The following is a 21,189-nucleotide window of genomic DNA, read 5'->3' as shown; positions in this document are numbered from 1 at the left end:
AAACCAAGATGACGGCATAGGTAAGCACCTAAACTGCTGCCTCGCACAACAATTTCAAAACTACAACTAAAAGATAGAACGGACACCATCCAGAACCACAGGAAAGCTGGCCGAGTGGAAATTCTACAACTAGAAGGAAAGAGGAAATCTCAGGGAGAAGGAGCAGCAAAGAGCTGAGGTAGGGAGACACGCACGCACAGAGAGGAAGGGCGGCGGAGTGCCTGGCTGGCTTTCTCTGGCGGAAGGGGGAAAGAAGCCCCCAACTGCACTGAACCCCAGTTCCGACTGCAGTGAACCTCAGTTCCGGGCGAAACCCTGTGGACCCAGGCTCATACAGGGGGAGTTTGGACTGTCAGGTAGAGAGAAAGGCACACGGAGCCGCGGCGGCAGGGGCAGGGGTCTGGAGGCGTGAGTGCACACAAAGACTGAATGTGGAGGTTGCCACGGGCTGTCCCTGGCGGAGGGGAGTCAGAGGCTCCTGACTGCACTGAACCCCAGTTCCGACTGCACTGAACCGCAGATCCAGGCGAGCCCCTGGGGACCCACGCTCTTACCGGGGAAATCTGGACTGTAAGGTGGAAACTCGGGAACCTCGGAAGGCAGAGGTCTGGAGACCCACCCAAGGGCAGGGCTGACGGGAAGCCAAGACTGTCTGCCCCGCCCTGAGACTCCACCCCTTCCAAGCTGAGCACAAAGGCTTTTGCAATCTGGCAAGGCTAATCCTATAAGGCTGTCTCCAGCACCAAAAATCTCCCAGTGTAGACACAGCTGATCCTCACAGCCAACTAGCCTGCAGGTCAATTCCTCCCCGTGATACCAACAACAATCAAGACTTAACTACAACAAGGCTGTACACACAGTCCACAAAGGGGTGCACCAAGAGTGTCCACCTCAGGTTAACTGGGGAGGCCGACCCACTGGGCCATATAGGAAACCTAGCACACAAAGCTACTCTACCAACTCAGCAAAGCAGTGAAAAATGGGGAGACGAAGAAACAGATCACAAACGAAAGAAATGGAGGAAAACAAACGACAGGATATAGAATTCAAAACCACGGTTATAAGGCTCTTCAAGAATATCCTAGAAAAGGCCGATAAATACAACGAGACCCTCAAAGATATGAAAAAGGACCAACTAGAAATTAAACATACACTGACTGAAATAAAAAATATTATACAGAGACCCAACAGCAAACTAGAGGAACATAAGAATCAAGTCAAAGATTTGAAATACAAACAAGCAAAAAACACTCAACCGGAAAAGCAAAAAAAAGAAAAAAGAATTCAAAAAGTTGAAGATAGTGTAAGAAGCCTCTGGGACAACTTTAAGCATACCAACATCAGAATTATGGGGGTGCCAGAAGAAGAGAGAGAGCAAGATACTGAAAACCTATTGGAAGAAATAATGACAGAAAACTTCCCCCACCTGGTGAAAGAAATAGACTTACAAGTCCAGGAAGCGCACAGAACCCCAAACAAAAGGAATCCAAAGAGGACCACACCAAGACACATCATAATTAAAATGCCAAGAGCAAAAGACAAAGAGAGAATATTAAAAGCAGCAAGAGAAAAACAGTTAATTACCTACAAGGGAGCACCCATACGACTGTCAGCTGATTTCTCAACAGAAACTATGCAGGCCAGAAGGGAGTGGCAAGAAATTTTCAAAGTGATGAATAGCAAGAACCTACAACCAAGACTACTCTACCCAGCAAAGCTATTATTCAGAATGGAAGGTCAGATAAAGAGCTTCACAGATAAGAAAAAGCTGAAGGAGTTCATCACCACCAAACCAGTATTATATGAAATGCTGAAAGGTATTCTTTAAGAGGAGGAAGAAGAAAAAAGTAAAGAGAAAAATTATGAACAACAAATACATATCTATCAACAAGTGAACCTAAAAATCAAGTGAATTAAAAATTTGAGGAACAGAATCATCTGGTGAATATAATAAAATCAGGGGCATAGAAAGGAAATGGACTGATAATTCTCAGGGGGAAAGGGGGATGGGGGGTGCAAGAAGAGACGACAAAAATCGTACACCTATGGATGAGGACAGTGTGGGTGGAGGTAAGGGCAAAGGGTGGGGTGGGAACCGGGTGGAGGGGAGCTATGGGGGGAAAAAGGAGAAACAAATGTAATAATCTGAACAATAAAGATTTATTAAATTAAAAAAAAAGAAAAGAAATAATGACAGAAAACTTCTCCCACCTGGTGAAAGAAATAGACTTACAAGTCCAGGAAGCACACAGAACCCCAAACAAAAGGAATCCAAAGAGGACCACACCAAGACACATCATAATTAATATGCCAAGAGCAAAAGATCAAGAGAGAATATTAAAAGCAGCAAGAGAAAAACAGTTAGTTACCTATAAGGGAGCATCCATACGACTGTCAGCTGATTTCTCAACAGAAACTATGCAGGCCAGAAGGGAGTGGCAAGAAATATTCAGTGATGAATAGCAAGAACCTACAACCAAGATTACTCTACCCAGCAAAGCTATCATTCAGAATGGAAGGTCAGATAAAGAGCTTCACAGATAAGAAAAAGCTAAAGGAGTTCATCACCACCAAATCAGTATTATATGAAATGCTGAAAGGTATTCTTTAAGAAGAGGAAGAAGAAGAAAAAGATAAAGACAAAAATTATGAACAACAAATACATGTCTACCAACAAGTGAATTTAAAAATCAAGTGAGTAAAAAATCTGATGAACAGAATAAACTGGTGAATATAATAGAATCAGGGGCATAGAAAGGGAGTGGACTGACAATTCTCCGGAAGAAAAGGGTGTGGGGGGTGCGGGAAGAGACTGGACTAAAAGCGTACACCTATGGATGAGGACAGTGGCAGGGAGGTAAGGGCAGAGGGTGGGGAGGGTACCGGGTGGAGGGGAGCTATGGGGGGAAAAAAGAGGAACAATTGTAATAATCTGAATAAAGATTTATTAAAACAAAAAACAAAAAACAAAAACCATCATATTCTTAAAAAAAAAAGTCCCGCTCTGTGTACTGTGAAACATTTTTAGCATAGTCCAATGTACACACTTTCCTTAAGAAAAAAAAAAAAAAAAAAAAATATATATATATATATATATATATATATATTTAAAAACAAAAAAGGAGGAGACTATTTTTAAAAAAATGTCCAATTAAGCCCCCCTGATCCAATTCTATACTCTCCAAAGAACTCTGACTATAATTTCACATCCCATGTAGATTTTCAAAAAAAAAGGAATGTTCTTTTGGAATGCCACTAGTAAGATATTCTCTTAAGAATGGAAGCTATCTTGGCTACTTAATATCAAAGGCAAACACATAATTCCAATCTTTAAGCAATTATAGCATAAAGTACAAAGCATAGAATTTAATCTTATCCTAGAAATAGCAATCTAAAACAACTGTTTCATAATAAATAATGAGAAACTAATTGAAGTAAACATAAAATTTTTAAATGGAAAGGGAAAGGATTTCAGATGCCATTTTGGAAATAAATGCATGAGTTGGACTGTAGGTATTGGTGAGAGTACATGAATGGTCAGTATATTGTAATGGTTTACAACCTGGAGGCTTAAATTTCTCATTTTTTAATAACATTTTTTTCTCCTTAAAAAAAAGTAATTATCTACACCACCTTGAAACAATTTATCATTTGGTGACATATATTTTTAGAGTTACCTGGTATTCATTTTGCCATGGGAGAGCCAAGAATAAATGTTCCAAATAACTTTCCCTAATGATGGAAATGTTCTCTATCTGTACTGAATAGTTTGGTAGTACTAGCACTTGAAATGTGGTTAGTATGACTGAGGAATAACTTTTATTTAATTTTAATTTAAATAACCACATGTGACTAGTGCCTACTATATTGGACAGTGCAGGCCTAGAAGAATCCTCAGACTTCATTTATATCAACTCTCTATTTTTAGAATTGAGAAAACTGAGGCCATAATCCACAGCTTACCTGTGGTTACTCATTAAGATAAAATTACACTTTGAAATTCTGCAAGGTCAATACTATTGCACCTGATACACAGAGTATGTCCATTGTTCCAAGATCTTACCTGGAAGTAGTTGCAGTGTGCATAGGTAGAGGCAGTGGGAGTGACACAACTGCTGAGAGCGTCCATGTGGGTAGAAGGAGAGCAGCACTGTAATACAGCTGGAACAAATTCAAAATAGAAAGTCCATCAACCAAAATAAACCTCTATAGCATTCAAGGTACTCCCCTCTTTTATCTTGGAAAAGAGTGCTTTCCTTTGTGGGTGCAATAAAATATATTTAGTCAGTTAGGTGCTATTGTTTGTTGAAAACATGATACAAAATTAATTTTTAAAGTCACTTAAAAGTGTCATATCTACTTTTATAAATTTCTTAGCACCTAAACATTTTTGTACCTTTTTAACCAAACATTTATTTTTACTAAATGTAATTTCTTTTTGTTGAAAATATCAGAATATACTTGGAATTCCAAAATAATTATTTCAATCATTTTAATGGAGGAGGATGTGTTTTTAAGGATAAAATAAGTATGAAATACTCTCCAAACATTTCTACCATTATACAATGCATCCAGTGAGATCTATGCAAAAAATGTTTTAACCATGACAAGTAGTTAGGAATTCAGATCCTAGCATCAGACTGCCTAGCTTTGGACCCCAGATCCAAAATTTAAAATATCTTTTTTTAAAATAATCAATCCCCTTATTTTTATTTATTTTTAAAATATATATTTTTATTGATTTCAGAGAGGGAGAGTGAGATAGAAACATCAATGAGGACAATCATTGATTGGCTACCTCCTGCACACCCCCTACTGGGGATCAAGCCCACAACCTGATCATGTGCCCTTGATAGGAATGGAACCCAGGACCCCTCAGTCTGCAGGCTGATGCTCTATCCACTGAGCCAAACCATCTAAGGCTAAACTATCTTTTTTTTAAATAGTATTTTTTAAAAATGTGCTTTTATTGATTTCAGAGAGAGGAAGGGAGAGGGAGAGAGAGAAACATTGATTAGCTGCCTCCTGCACACCCTCCTAGTGGGGATTGAGCCCACAACCCAGGTATGTACCTTGACTAGGAATCAAACTGATGACCTGTTGGTGCATGGGACGATGGTCAACCAATTGAGCCACACTGGCCAGGGCGAGATCCAAAAATTTAATAGCTGCATAAACTTGAGCAAGTTAATCTCTTTGGCTTCAGTTTCTGCATCCCATTAGAATAGGGATGATAATAATACCTACCTAACATGCTTGTTGTGAGGAATGAATGAGTTAATATGCATAAAGAACTTAGAGCCATAACCGGTTTGGCTCAGTGGATAGAGTGTTGGCCTGCAGACTGAAAGGTCCCAGGTTCGATTCCGGTCAAGGGCATGTACCTTGGTTGCGGGCACATCCCCAGTAGGAGGTGTGCAGGAGGCAGCTGATCGATGTTTCTCTCTCATCGATGTTTCTAACTCTCTATCCCTCTCCCTTCCTCTCTGTAAGAAATCAATAAAATATATTAAAAAAAAAATATATATATATATATATATATATATATATATATATATATATATATAAAAGAACTTAGAATAGTACTGGCATACTGTAAGCAGTCAATCAATAAATAGCTAACAGTGCTATTATTTTAACTAAAAACAAAACAAAACATTTTCCAAAGTTTCTCTTGATAGCAGGGTACCATGAAATGATTGAACTCTTTATACTGGGATAGTTACACTCACAGATGCAGTCTTAAAAATAGGTTGAGTCTTCTCTTTTCCAGAGAGAGACTCTCCATAATGAATGAAAATCAGTTATTATGTCATACCTTTGGATTAAACAGAGGATGATATTTATTGAGCACCTACCATGTTACAGGCATCGTACTAGTGCTATATTATCTCATTTAATTCACACAACAATTGAATAAGATAGTACCATTAATTTACAAAAATAAGGAAACTAAAGCTCAGAGATATGAAATAATTTGCCAAAAGTCACAAAGCTGGTAGTGATAGATGCACTGATCAAACTCCAAAATATGTTCAATAACCCACAATACTTCCCTAATCTTCCTTCTTCCTGAAATGTAATACTTTACTAGAATTCTACTTGAACCACCAAAGCCGGTTTGGCTCAGTGGATAGAGCGTCAGCCTGCGGACTCAAGGGTGCCGGGTTTGATTCCGGTCAAGGGCATGTACCTTGGTTGCGGGCACATGTCCCCAGTAGGGGGCGTGCAAGAGGCAGCTGATTGATGTTTCTAACTCTCTATCCCTCTTCCTTCCTCTCTGTAAAAAATCAATAAAATATATTTTTAAAAAAAAAGAATTCTACTTGAACCTTTTTAAAGTGTCTTTATTACAAGGTGCAACTCTTTTTATGTACAAATTTTTCATATTTCTAGTGCGCCAATAAAATTACTAAATAGGCTGGCCGGTGGTGCTCAGTGGTTGGGCATTGACCTGTGAGCATCTCATCGACCTGTGAGCAGATAGATGCTCACAGTTCGATTACTGATCAGAGCACATGTCCGGGTTGCGGGCTTGATCTCTAGTAGGGGGTGTGCAGGAGGCAGCCAATCAATGATTTTCTCTCATCATTGATGTTGCTATCTCTCTCTCCCTCCCCCTTCCTTTCTGAAATCAATAAAAATATATATTTTTAAATTACTAAAAAATCTCATTCTGTAATCTTTGAAAGCCCAAGGATTATAAAAATGCATTGAAATACTTTCCTATTTCTTCATTATTGACTACTGATATTTAAAATGTTATAAGTTCATAAAGATATACTAGAAATTATTTTCTTATATCAATGTGTAATTTAAGACATTAAATTTTACACATGTAAAGAAAAACTTGAAATAATGGATAGAACTCTAGTTTAGATATAGATATTGCTAAGAAGGTCACATAAAATTCAGGCTATTGTGACCTGCTTTATCCTTGGAGGTTTTAAAAATTTACAATTAAAATGTTATGGATCTGAATTTCGTTTCCCAGAATATTTAAAAGCATAAATATCCTAAGAAATATGTTAAACACCGAGGAGAGGACTGCATGGTTTGCCAAAACTCTGAAAAAAATCAAGACTTTTTTCTACTGTTTTAACAGCTAGGGCAGTGGTCGGCAAACTGCGGCTCTTTGGCCCCTTGAGTGTGGCTCTTCCACAAAATATCACGGCCTGGGCGAGTCTATTTTGAAGAAGTGGCGTTAGAAGAAGTTTAAGTTTAAAAAATTTGGCTCTCAAAAGAAATTTTAATCGTTGTAGAGTTGATATTTGGCTCTGTTGACTAATGAGTTTGCCGACCACTGATAGGGAAAACCTAGCCCCCTAGCGGCAGGAAAAGAGTTAGAGGTGCAGGTTTACACCCATCAGGGCAACATCAATGTTTCATTAAAAATAAATCAATGAAGTGAAGGGATTAAGCAAAAAAAAAAAAACACCCCAAAACACACATTATATATACACAAACAACAGTGTGGTATTAGCCAGAGGGGTAAGGGGGGGCGGGCATGGAGGCTAGTGGAGGTGGGCAAGAAAATGGGGACAGATAGAGACTGCTTTAGGCGAAGGGCGCACCAGCAGAGCGCAGACGTTTTGTTGAGTTGTACACTTGAAACCTGTATGGTTTTGTGAACCAATGTCATCCCGATAAATTCAATAAAGAAGAAAATAAAGCAATGAAACGTTATTGGCTTTATTTTTGTGATATTGCTGTATCTTACTCCATTGTTTATACATTTTAAATAGTTGTTAAAAGTGTATTTTAAAATAAATTTCTTGGAGAAATAAAATAGAATATACAACAAAGAAAATATTTGTGTTGATAACTGATTTGGTATCTAAGAAAACAGCATTTTAGTGAATGTCCTTTAAGGTGTCCAGTAACAAATGAAAAGTAGAAAGTTACCTCATGAAAAAAAGGACTTGAATAGATAATCTAAAAGATTCCTCAATGGCTATTTCCTTACCCATGCAGTACTACTTTGTATAGTCAACAATATGAAAACCTAGCCATAGAAATGTAACTGTGTCCTTAATACATGAAAAATTAATCTAGTGTGTGTTATGAGTTTTTCACTATGTCCTAAAACATATTCTTCTGTATAAAAAACTTCCAGTGTCGTCCTGAAGGCAGTATTAAGGCATTAAGTTGCATGCAGGATGAAAAACTAAAATAATGAACAAGATTCTATTTAAGATATAAACATGAGTTGATTACATTTTCAAAACAATTCTAATAATAAAAAATAAGCCAGATTACTAAAAATGATCTAAAGGGGTTTTCTGACTATCTATCCCTCTTCCTTCCTCTCTGTAAAAAATCAATAAAATATATTTAAAAAAAAATAAAAAATAAATAAATAAATAAAAATGATCTAAAGGTAAATTTTTTCAAAAAATAATAAAAGTAAAAATGTTCACTCCCACTATGAAAATAACATCATAGGGGGGAAAATGAATTCAAGATAAGCCAAAAGTAAAAAGAGTCAATTGATAATGAATCTACAACGTTTTGTCTTTGAAGGAGTGACAAGAATGAAAAAAATGTAAATGAGCTAGGCAGAGATAACAGACGCTTCAAGAGAGGAATGAAAAATGTAAGAAATTATTCAGATGAGTCATTTTATGTATCAGTCTGATGGCAATTTTTTGGTCTCAATGTTTGGCTTTACTAGATAAATTAATTTATGAAATATAACAAAATTCAAAATTTACTGGTTATGCTATAGAAAGACCAGATCCAAGTTTATTTTCAATATAAGTAATTTTTAAATGAAGTTGGATTTCTTTTACTAAAATTTAATCAAAACCTCCCCCAAGTCATACAACTCACTTCAAAAGGATTCAAAAGTATGACCATTATTCCAAAATGAGTTACTTTATTAGGACTTACAGAGCTGGATTTGGGATTCTATTATCCTGCCTCTGAGAATAATATTCTGTTTAATTTTGGGAAAGTTACTTGGAATGCTCTTCATACATACATATTTACTAAGTTATTGGTTAAATTGCTTACTACGTTTTGCTTCCTTACCCTAAAGTTTGAAAGAATTAAGTATTTGCACAGTATTTTTATGGCACTTTCTTTTCCAAAGAAGGTCTTTTGTATTTAACAGTACAACTTTTTATTTATAAAGAACTTCCGAATGTTCAAAGCAGTTTTGCCTACATTATAGCATAGACTACTCTATGTATTAGAAGTCATCATGAGGTCTCTTTTTCTCATAACCTCAGAAACTTTATAGTCATTTCAATTATCCCTCTTAAAGAAGACAAAACAAAAATTCAGATAATAAGATTCTATTTCATAAGCACTGTACACATCAAAATATCAGCACTTAGTTATTTTACTTTATTTATTTATTTTAAATAGATTTTTATTGATTTCAGAGAGGAAGGGAGGGGGAGAAAAAGACAGAAACATAAGTGATAAGAGAGAATTATTGATAGGCTGCCTTCTTCATGCCACACACCGAGGATCTAGCCCACAACCCGAGCATGTGCCCTGACTGAGAATTGAACCATGACCTCCTGGTTTATAGGTCGATGCTCAACCACTGAGCCATGCTGGCTGGGCCTTACTTGTTATTTTAATGTTTCTTTCCTAGTCCTTGCCTTGAACTCTTGGAGAGAATTTTCAATTTATAAATTTATATCCAAGCTAACAGGAGGCAGACGATCAAGAATTCTCTCTCGCCAAAACCGGTTTGGCTCAGTGGATAGAGCGTCAGCCTGCGGACTGAAAGGTCCCAGGTTCGATTCCGGTCAAGGGCACGTAACTTGGTTGCGGGCACATCCCCAGTAGGAGGTGTGCAAGAGGCAGCTGATTGATGTTTCTCTCTCATCGATGTTTCTAACTCTCTATCCCTCTTCCTTCCTCTCTGTAAAAAAATCAATAAAATATATTTTTTAAAAAAAAGAATTCTCTCTCATCCTATCTGATAAAAGAGTAATATGCAAATTAACCATCACTCCGCTATACCCACAAGCCACGCCCACCAGCCATGCCCACCAGCCAGTCAGGAGTGAATATGCAAATAAACCCAACCAAGATGGCTACGGCCACAGAGAGCAGGAGGGAGGCTTGGGTTTCCCCGGCGATGGAGGCCTCCACTCAAGGCTACAAAGTTTCAATGATAGAAGATACATAAACCCAAACAGAAATGGCGGCAGCCATGGAGCTGAAAAGAGCAGGAGGCTAGGGTTGCCCCCGGTGATGGAGGAAGCCAAGCTTTCCACACACCCTGGTCGGCCCAGGCCTCCGCTTAAGGCTACAAAGTTTCAATTATAGAAGATACATAAATCCAAAAAAAAAATGGCTGCTGCCACGGAGCAAGCAGAAGGCTTGGCTCCACTCCAGGCTACAAAGTTTCAATTGTAGAAGATAAATAAACCCCAGATACCAGGGCCTCCGCTTGGGTCGGCAGGGGGCGTGGCCGGCCTGCAAACCACCACAGGCCCCTCGCCCAGGCCGCCCCACGCCCCAAGGGAACCCCCACCCTGATCCGGGACACCCTTCAGGGCAAACCAGCTGGCCCACACCCGTGCACCAGGCCTCTATCCTATCTAATAAAAGAGTAATATGCAGATTGACCATCACTCCAACACACAAGATGGCTGCCCCCATGTGGTCAAAGATCCTGCCCCCATTTGGACACAAGATGGCCACCACAAGATGGCCAGCAGGGGAGGGCAGTTGGGAGGGACCAGGCCTGCAAGGGAGGGCAGTTGGAAGGAACCAGGCCTGCAAGGGAGGGCAGTTGTGGGCGATCAGGCCAGCAGGGGAGGGCAGTTGGGAGGGACCAGCCTGCAAGGGAGGGCAGTTGGGGGCAATCAAGCCTGCAGGGGAGGGCAGTTAGGGGTGACCAAGCCAGCAGAGGAGGGAAGTTGGGGGCGACAAGGCCTGCAGGGAAAGGCAGTTGGGAGGGACCCAGGCCTGCAGGGGAGAGCAGTTGGGGGGTACCAGGCCTGCAGGGGAGGGCAGTTAGAGGTGACCAGGCCTGCAGGGGAGGGCTGTTAGGGGTGACCAGGTCTGCAGGGGAGGGCAGTTAGGGGCAAACAGGCTGGCAGGGAAGCAGTTAGGCATCAATCAGGCTGGCAGGGGAGTGGTTACGGGGTGATCAGGCTGGCAGGCAGAAGCAGTTATGGGCAATCAGGAAGGCAGGCAGGTGAGCAGTTGGGAGCCAGCAGTCCTGGATTGTGAGAGGGATGTCCGACTGCCCGTTTAGGCCTGATCCTGATAGGCCTGAACGGGCATTCGGACATCCCTCGAGGGGTCCCAGATTGGAGAGGGTAAAGGCTGGGCTGAGGGACACCCCCCCCCTCCCCTGTGCACGAATTTCGTGCACCGGGCCTCTAGTCATTGATGTTTCTCTCTCCCTCTCCCTTCCTCTGAAATCAATAAAAAATATATTTTTAAAAAATATTTTAAAATAACATGTCCTAAATCATAATAATTTTAAAAATAGTATTTCTGTAATGAATGAATAATATTAACTATTTATAGTGTTTTCTGATAAGTAATATATAACTGGTTCTCACAAAATTTAGAACTAGGAGTTTCCAAATTGGAATTTGGAATACATTTTCCCATAGAAACATTATACAGGCTAGTTTGACTCTTCAGCCGGACTGTAACCATCTGTACCTTAAGTGTAGGACTAATAGCAATATAGAAGCTAATATCTAATATGTCCATAGAAAATGCCTCCAAAATTCCAAATTGGAAGGCCAAACACATTTCTACATCTCCCTGCTGCAGTCTTTCCAAATTTCCACTCTCCAGAAGCTTTTGAGTCTCTAGTAAGTTTAAAGAGGAGGGTTTGAAGGGGGTTAGGAAAGGAAAGAGAAACATTTCTTGGTAAAAGGAGAGGAGGTAGGGTTACTGTATAGTTTATGGGCTACAGAAAATAAAGCAAGTGTAAGGAAGACACAGACTATCTCTATATATATTCTATGGGAATACAGGGAATGTAGCCAAAATTATAATGTAGATAGTGATGCTTAATGTGTTTATTAAAATATTGGGTAAACTCACTAATAAAAATCTGACCTATTTGCTGCTATACATAAGATATGTAACTTACAATGTAAAATTTGTCATCTCGTTTTTAACTATCACACAGATATTTTTGTTCAAAGTAGCTGACAATCTGGAAAAATACTAGGCCTTATCTAGTAATTCCCTTATCTAATTTACATTCCTTCCATTTATTTTAGCTTTTGATGTCATTCTGCCTGAGAAAAATAGTCTAACAAATACCTCTAGAGATTGCTTCCAGATCAATATATCTTGAGTAAATTAATTTGCCTAGAATCTTAATTCATATGGCAAAAAAAATGCCCCTTTCTTCTCTCTGGTCTTTTCTGAAAGTCTTGACCCTTGTCTTGTTTCTATTGCCCCATTTAATCACTGTGTAAAGCACACTACATGATAACACACATACTACAGCTATGCTGCTTCTGCAAAATAGACTATACATTTGAGTAAAATGGTAAGGCTATTACTTTGCAAAAATGTCTTTCCCCCTCCAAAAAAGATACCCTCCTCCCCCAAAGCTAAACAGATCGTCACTATCATAAGGATTCCCAATTAGCAGCTTGAGATCTACCAGTATGTCTTATATGCCTTTGGTTGAGTTCTAAGTCAGTTGTCATTGTCAGGTCCTCCTCTCTGCTATTCCCCAGTTCTTAGCTGGCTGGGACTGTACTGTTAAACCACACCATCATGTTTTTACTAAAAGAATATAATTTAGTTTTAAGAGTTGGAAAGCATGCTCTTTTATCAAATAAATTTCATTACTGAGATACTAAAATGACTTCATTATGAGGTGATCTCACCTATAAAATTAAAAATATATAAAATATATAGTATGTATATATTTTTAAAAAGAGAAAATAATTTTGCACCAAGGACAGAATCATAGTAAGGTTCAGTGTACTTAGTCTTAATTTCATTACTACAACAGTTCGAGGATACAAACATTTCACGAAAAACATACACCTTTATGCACCAATGGAATTTTTACATTCCTTAAGAACACATGAAATTTTATATATTGTTTAAAAATATGTCTTGATGAGAAATCTTTGACATTTCTTAGGAGCATATTCCTAGTACTTTTGTTTAAGCATGCAGAAATGCATTTAAACATATAAATAAATGCTCCTTATAAAGTAGTGCCTTAACAGAAGCCATTGAATTTGAATTTCTCATACCTGTTGGATAGTAGGCTTGGGAGTACTGTGCTGAGGGTGTGTAGTTACTATACTTTTGGGAGGAGTTGACCATTGTTTGAGGACCTTGCTGAACATGTACGGATGTGGCGCTGGGCTGCAGAGTATAGGTAACTTCAGTTGGAAACCTCTGCAGTACAGGAAATGGAACCCCTTTATCTGAAAAAGTGGGAGACGTTTCTACTTGTCCTGGGTGCATTCCAAGGGAGTTCTGCCATGTTCTAGGAGGAATCGGGGTCCGATCTAAACCTTTCAAAGGAAAGGTACTGTGGTTGTGGGATGAAGTTGATACGTAGGAATAAGGAGACAGACTATCGCGCCGGAATGACCGATGGAACTGTCCTACAGCCACTGGTCCTGCATAAAAGAGGAAGAGCACATTTACTAATTTTACATTACATAGTAAACCAAAACTCAAAAAATACATACTACTCTTCACCTGTGAAATGTTGAGTTTTCAGTCATCTTTAACACAACAGAAATTAAGTATTGTAAAAACAAGTTCAGAATCCAGAATATGAGATTACACATAAAATGCTAAAGAAATAATCAGATAAACTTTTGTTTGGTTTTCAATATGACTATCATAAGAGACAAAGTGACCAAACTTTAAAATTAAATCAAGTGTTAAATCAATATTCAATGTTAAAAGCCTTTTATAAATTATTCAGTCATCTTACCTTTACCTCAATTGACTGACCCAGATTTTTCCAATCTGTAAGTTACTTCCTAGAAGTTTTAGAAATCCCATTCTGTCTTTAAAATCATTTAGGAACCTTAATAATAGGCACAAAAATAAGCACTCAACCATATACATAAAAAAAAATCAGTGTGGAACAAATAAGAAGTATAATACAAACCAAAAGAAATTTAATCTTCTTTGCCTCCTTTCAATTTTTTTTTTTTTTAATTATAATCTTCACCCTGGCCAGTGTAGCTCAGTTGGTTGAGCATCATCCTGTGCACCGAAAGGTCACTGGTTCAATTCCTGGTCTGGGCACATACCCAGGATTTGGGCTCAATCTCAGTCAGGATGTGTGCAGGAGGCAGCAGATTGATGTTTCTCACATTGATGTTTCTCTCTCTCTAAAATCAATTTCAAAAAGCATACTTTTAAAAATGATCATCTTTGCAGAAAAGTCAGGCTTGAAAGCTTTTAGTTCTCTTTTTCATTCCTTAAATCAATCAATAATTTCCATGGTCTTTTTTTCTTCAGTTATCTCTAGTAGTGTCCCGTCCTAGATATCAGTGGCTCTCAAAAACTGATTTCCATTTGAGTCACCTAGAGAGTTCGTTTGTTAAAAACCACATACGCAGACCCAGAAATTGTGATTATTTGCTTTCTCTTACCTTGCAAGGTAGATTAAAAAGTGGATATGAGTAAGAAAAAGGGCAATACTATGTAATGAGAAAAAAGAAAATACGTTACAAACTGAACTTATTTTATAGACTGAGGTTCTTGAACATAAACAAAGCTAGCCTAATTTATTCCTAGGGAGGACTTTATGTATTATGTGGTTCACAAATGCCATTCAATTGATTTTATTTTTTAAAAATCCAGCCCTGGCCAGTGTTTCTCAGTAGTTAGAGCATCAGCCCTTGCACCGAAGAGTCTCTGGTTCGATTCTTGGTCAAGGGCACGTACTTGGGTTTCAGGGTCTCTCCCTATCCCCAATCGGGGCATATATGGGAGGCAACCAGTCGATGCATCACTTTCACATAGATGTTTTTCTTTCTTTCTTTTTCCCCCTTCTTCCTTTCCTCCCTTCTACTCTCTCTGAAAAGCAATGGAAAAAATATCCTCAAGTGAGGATTAACAAACAAAACAAAAGTTCCATAAAACAGAAGGGAAGTCTAATTTTATATCATACTCATCTGTTAAACTACATAGTGAAAAATGGCACTCAAATACTTACTTTTCAAATATTTAACCTGTAAATCTATTCTACATGTTACACACTATTAATTTTATTTCTATGGTGTTTATTTCCTCTAAAGAATAAAGCATTAGAGAGTGCTCCTAACTACTCCTGGTTTGGCCCTACCTGATTCAAATTGATTTTTTGCTCAAATAAACTCTTTTAAGAGGTAATAAAAAAAGAAAAGGCAATAATGCCAAAAGTAAACAATAAACAAATACATACAATATACACAAAAAATTTTGGAACCCTGGAAATCAAGAGCTCTAAACCTAATTGGGGTGGGGTGTGTGTCTTAGTTCCAAAGAATGGATTTAAATGATATTGCTCTTAAAAATTACACTTCCTTTTTTCCTTAAAAGAATAAAAATTAGTTTTTATGCTACTTGACTAGCAATTCCATACACACACACACACACACACACACACACACACACACTTGAACTCGCTAACAATTCTTTCTTTTAAAACCTAGAAACATTTTTTGCTCTTTACAACAGGTATTCCTAAAGTCCGAACTATCCAACACTTGATTTTTCCTGGACACTTCACATGTTGTAGTAGACAGACACGCATGAGCAGAGTAGGAACCATAGGCCAGGTGCAGAGGGTCACAGGCCATGGAGCAATGGGCAAAACTACCCTTGCAGGACCACTCCCTTACGCATTAAACACTGGAAATAGCATCTTGGCCTCAGATGTGTTTCATTCAGCTCCAGGCCCAGAAAAGCAGCAAAACCGGTCAGAACCGGCTGCACTGACTAATGAACCACCTTCCCTGGTGCCACCAGGACCCTGAGGAGACACACCTAGAAAGCTAATGAATATTCTATTAAGATCCTCCCCTAAGACCTCCAGGTGAAAGCCTTCCGGATGGACACCCTTTGGAGCACTAAAGCCTTTCCCCACCCTTTCCCCCCAGACAAGTTTTCCTTGCTCTTTCTTCTAGGCTCCATGGGCTCTTCTTTTGCCTCTGTAACTTGTTTCCTGGGCCCATTTCCTCAATGGCTCACTTTTCCTACCTCTGTGACTTTCTAAATAAACTTTCTCTTATAGCTTGAGTCTTGATTCTGAATTCTTTCCAGCCAGAACTGACTACTGAAGTACTGAGGCTGCTGAACTGAGGTCCGGTCTGACTCCATGGGCCTAGCACCTGGTGCTGTTTTTCCACCACTAACAGTGCTAAAACAACATATTGCACCGTGTGCAATAGCACACTAATCCTTTTTGTACCCTCTTCAGGGTTAAACTGTTGATGAATTTTTAGACTATCGATAATACAAGCAGCTAATTAAAGAATTCTCTATCTTGATTTCTTAACTTCTGGTTTAGGACTGAATTAAAATATAAATTCTACTTCTATCAAGGTAAAGTCTGAGTGACGGCCAAATATTTACTTATTTTAGATGCTAACATAAGGACGCTGTTAGGATTCAAAGGATATTCCTTCAAATCTGTTTATTTTTTGAAATAAAAATCTAAAACATGTTCAGCTCTTATTTATTCTTCTGTTAAGGGTTATCTCAGAGGGTTCTATTTCAACTTTACAGATCATCACCTATAAGTCTTCAGAATACCTTAATTTGATATATTTGGCAAAGTTTAAATCCAGAATTATGGAAATGTAAGGCAGGATGAATTTCTGTTCTTAGAAATTTTATTCCTTCTGTATAAATGAATCTAAACTAATCAATCCCCAGGAAAAATTTGTCTCTTGTCCAAAACCTGCCTCCAGAGAGCTTGGTAGCCCCAGGCAAAGACAGATGATCTATCGCTCAACTTTATGTGGCTAAGTTTAGAAAGTTTTAACAAATATTTTAAAAACTGCCACTAAAAACAAAATAATAAAAGTGGACAAATGAAAAGAGGAAAAACATGTGATCCTCACATTTCTTATCAAGTACATTCTCAAAAAGTATAAAGGAAGCTGGCTCAAGGATCTAGATAAGAGAACTAGATCCTAAAACAGAGGATTGTACTGTGAAAGAAAAGCTTTCAAACCCTAAATTGCAGAACACAAAAAACAAAATGGAAACTAAGAAGTAGCAGTGTAATCAGGCATATAACCAAGACAATTTAGGCAGAATAAAAATTAGGCTAGGAAAAATAGAAGAGCCAAGGACTTATAACATGGAATTAAAGCAAAACAAAGTTGGGCCAATATTCTTGAACTTAGAATTACATTCCACCCAAACTAGTAACACAATTCCCTAGTGAACCAAGCCTATGGTGTAGGCCCATGGTCGGCAAACTGTGGCTCGCGAGCCACATACAGCTCTTTGGCCCCTTGAGTGTGGCTCTTCCACAAAATATCACGGCCTGGGTGAGTCTATTTTGAAGAAGTGGTGTTAGAAGACGTTCAGGTTAAAAAATTTGGCTCTCAAAAGAAATTTCAATCGTTGTACTGTTGATATTTGGCTCTGTTCACTAATGAGTTTGCCGACCACTAGTAGGCAATCCACATGTGACATACCACTGCACGTGTGAACAGGCAGAATGGTAAAAAAAAACAACACAGGAAATTCATGAAAACTACAATAATCTAGGTATATATGGATTGATGTATTATCTATCCTGAAAATGTATGAATTACATGTTTTCCAACAAATAATCTTTACAATGCCAGCCAAATGAAAAAGAAGTGAAGAAAATCAGATCCTAGATAGCCCCTGTGTTTCCTCAATTAAAATGGATTCTATCCTTAGAATACAATTGGGTTTAGGATACGGGAGGGGAAAAGAAAATCAGAGAAGAGAAAAAAGTAAGCAAGAATTGGTTATGTTTATGTACATATGTATGTATGTATGCTTGTTTAAAGTGGTTATCCTGCCTAGCCAATTTGGCTCAGTGGATAGAACGTTGGCCTGTGGACTGAAGGGTCCTTGGTTCAATTGTGGTCAAGGGCACATGCCCAATTGGTGGGCTCGATCCCTGGTGGGGGGCATGCAGGAGGCAGCCAATAAATGATTCTCTCTCATCATTGATGTTTCTATCTCTCTCTCTCCCTCTCCCTTCCTCTCTGAAATCATTAAAAATAATATTTAAAAAATTAAGTGGTTACCCTATTGCTCTTAAGAACATATTTTTTTCCCTCTCTCTCAGATACACAACCTGAAAAATAAATATACATGGCAGAGATTCTGCCAAATGTATGCCATGGTACTGTCTCCACTGCCTTTCCCCATTGGATTCCCCACCAAAATCAATGGCCATCATATGGAAGTAGCTTAATATTCCTTCAGAATCCCTTTGGAACATTCCTATTCCACTGCTATTTTTCCAACTTGTTACTAGAACTCTAACCTAATTCTTTATCTTCTAAACTCCACAGACACAACCTAATCCCTTATCTTCTAAACTCCAAACGAACAAAGTGCTGCCTCATTCATAACTCTTGGCTTACATTAAGTTGAGCACAGTGTTCTTTTATTTGTGTGTTTTTTAAGTTTTCCATAACTGAAAAGTAACCCAGAAATTTTTATGTTAACATGCTGAAAATGTTTCTATTACTCTCCTACTTGAAGCTAAGGAATGATTTCTCAATATTATATTCTTTTGCTTTCTTGGGAGTTCATACATAGACTCCTTAACCAGAGAAAGGGAATATTGCCGCTCTTCCTGGAAGAAGAGGAAGAGCATCAGAAATCAAGTTTATAAAATAATTTTTTTATCAGAGAGAATTTCTGAACGTTTAGTAAATATAGATCTATAGATACAATTTTTTCAAATAATGAAAGCTTATATCCAATAGTGAACAATTTAAAGGCCATAATGTGAGCTTTCTAAAATTCTTTGTAATTAAAACTTGACAACTGTAAAGAAAATCACTTTTGCCTTATATGTGTCCTACCATAACCTCTTAAAAAAAGCATCAGCTCTAAGTAGCTACAATGAAAGATTGTTCAGCCAACTCGTCCTACATAGGAATAATATCAGGTTAAATTATGAAATATATTTTTGCTCTTAAGATACATAAACAATGTCTTATCGTTCTATACATTAGTTGGAGCCTAAAATATGATTATTGTCAGAACATTTCTTAGTTGTGTCAATGCGTGGAAGATGGCGTGTCTCTTCAAAGACAAACTTCCACTCAAGGTACCTTGTTCACTTTCCCTTGGTTGGTATAAATGGTCCAAGTTTTCCTTAGAAACTTGGCTGTGACTCTGTTCCTTCCTACCTTGATCTTCGTCATATATTCTCACCCCGTACCGTATCCCCGTTCTGCTTCCCATTAGAGCAAAGGAGACCCTGTTTCTTCCAGACCTGGTGCTTCAACAAGGCGCTACTCATTCCCGATGCTCCCAGGCCTCAGGAAGGTCAATGGCTACGGAAGGATGGCGTTCAGGAGGTACAGGAGGAGTGGAGCCTAAAGCAGAGGTGCCTGTGGCTGCTAGTGGACATAGAAGGGACTAAACGCCTATGGACTCTTTCCAGAGGAGGTACTGGTAGAAAGAGGGTGCTGTTGGGAGTGAGAACGATGGTGACCTGACCTATTTCTGGGGAAGCCCAGGAGAAAGTGGATCCCGGGCGCATTTCGGGATACCTCAAAGATGAGGACGTGCAACAGACAATGTCTTTGAGGGGCGGTTGCTCCCTGAGCCCATGTGCCCTGCGGTGGGCGTGGGCACACGAGGCCCGATGGCGGGACTCACCGTGCGGATCCGGCCGGGGCCCCGCGGGCGGCGGCGGCTCCTGGTGCTGCAGCGGGGAGGTGGAGGTGGAGGCCGAGGCGGAGGCCGAGACGGAGGAGGCCGAGGCGGAGGCCGAGGCGGAGGCCGACGTGATGAGGAGTCTCTGGAAGCGGTTGGGCGGGCGGCAGGGCACCTTCAGGCCGGCCGCCAGCTTGGCCTTGTTGGCGCTGGTGAGCCTCTTGAGGTGCACGAGCAGCTGGGGCTGGTCGCGGCGGAAGTGCGGGCTGTGGAAGTGGTGGAGCGGCCCGTCGCCCGCCGGCCCGCCGCCCCCCGGCCCCGGCCCGGGCCCCGCCGCGCCCGGCCCGCCCAGCACCACCTTGCGGAAGCCGTAGAGGTTGAGCTGGCGGATGAAGCTGGTGAAGTTGGTGGTTTTAAAGAGCTCGGGCTCAGCCCCCGCGCCCCCGACACCACTGCCCCCGGAGCTCCCGCCGCCTCCAGCTCCCGCCCCGGGAGGGCTGAGCAGTTCGGCCTCAAAGAGCGGCTGGTCGATGAGCAGCCCCTCGCCACGGCCGTCCCAGCGAATCGAGCGGTACCGAGGGCTGTTCACCAACCGCCACAGTTTGGCGGGGAAGTTGTTGGGGTTGATGGGGGTGGAGAGTAGCGCCTCCTCCATCGCCCCCGCCCGGGCCCTGGGCCTCGCCCCGCCGAGCCTGGCTCTGCTATCCCGTTCTCGATCCCCCCAGGCCTTCGCTTCGCCCTGCCCCCTCCTGCCAGCGCTCGGCCTTCACGGACCGGACCGTTGGCGTACGAGCCCCGCTGCGCCTTCCAGTGCGGCCAATGGGGCCTCGAGTTCCCACCGCGCGCCCGGAAGAGGTGCCCCCTCAGTGGGCACAGCCGACCGCGGGAAGCGCATCGCCCCGGCCACGTGCCCACGCGTAGGACACGATGGGAGAAAGTCACATTCCCTCGAGCTGGGAATTGCTGCCCACCAGGTAGGGTGGAGTCCTGCAAAGAAACAAGCCCAGTTATCCACCGTGGAACACTAGGATTCGTGTCCTTCACCACCTCCGGCGTGCGGGGATTTAGAATGCGGCAAGTGTGCATTTGGCAATAGGAAGTCAACCATTCTTGAGAACAAAGGGCCTAATTCTGTAATCTTAGTACTATAACAATTGAATTGCTCAGCTCTCCACCAATAAAAATGGCGATGGTGGGGTAGTATCCTGAGGAAACAAATTCGCCTTTTAGATAGCATTTTATGTACTTTTAAATACACACTTGTAAGCCAAGATTGTGCTCAGGACTGTCTCCTCAAGGTGGGGTGGGAACTGAGGTGATGGAGAATATAAGCACAATCCTGTGTGCCCGATCAACCAGCTATTGAAATTTTAGACCTTAGAG

The 21,189-nt window shown here is 40.3% G+C and overlaps 1 protein-coding gene across 1 annotated transcript in view; it reads right to left on the bottom strand.

Annotated features, from left to right (window-relative positions):
• The window catches only part of HSF5 (heat shock transcription factor 5), a gene marked incomplete at both ends in the record, with an annotated part of 38,337 nt that extends 17,876 nt beyond the window's left edge, over positions 1 to 20,461 (bottom strand). The window contains 3 exons of the mRNA XM_080678766.1: positions 4,064 to 4,161; positions 13,218 to 13,592; positions 19,810 to 20,461. Coding sequence (XP_080534892.1) covers positions 4,064 to 4,161; positions 13,218 to 13,592; positions 19,810 to 20,461 — 1,125 coding nt within the window. The remainder of the gene's footprint in view (positions 1 to 4,063; positions 4,162 to 13,217; positions 13,593 to 19,809) is intronic.
• Positions 20,462 to 21,189: the final 728 nt, after the last annotated feature.

This window comes from Plecotus auritus (assembly GCF_963455305.1).
Source record: "Plecotus auritus genome assembly, chromosome: 7".
Taxonomy (NCBI): Eukaryota; Metazoa; Chordata; class Mammalia; order Chiroptera; family Vespertilionidae; genus Plecotus; species Plecotus auritus.
Note: the sequence above shows the minus strand (reverse complement) of the source record. Positions and strands in the feature narration are given on the sequence as shown.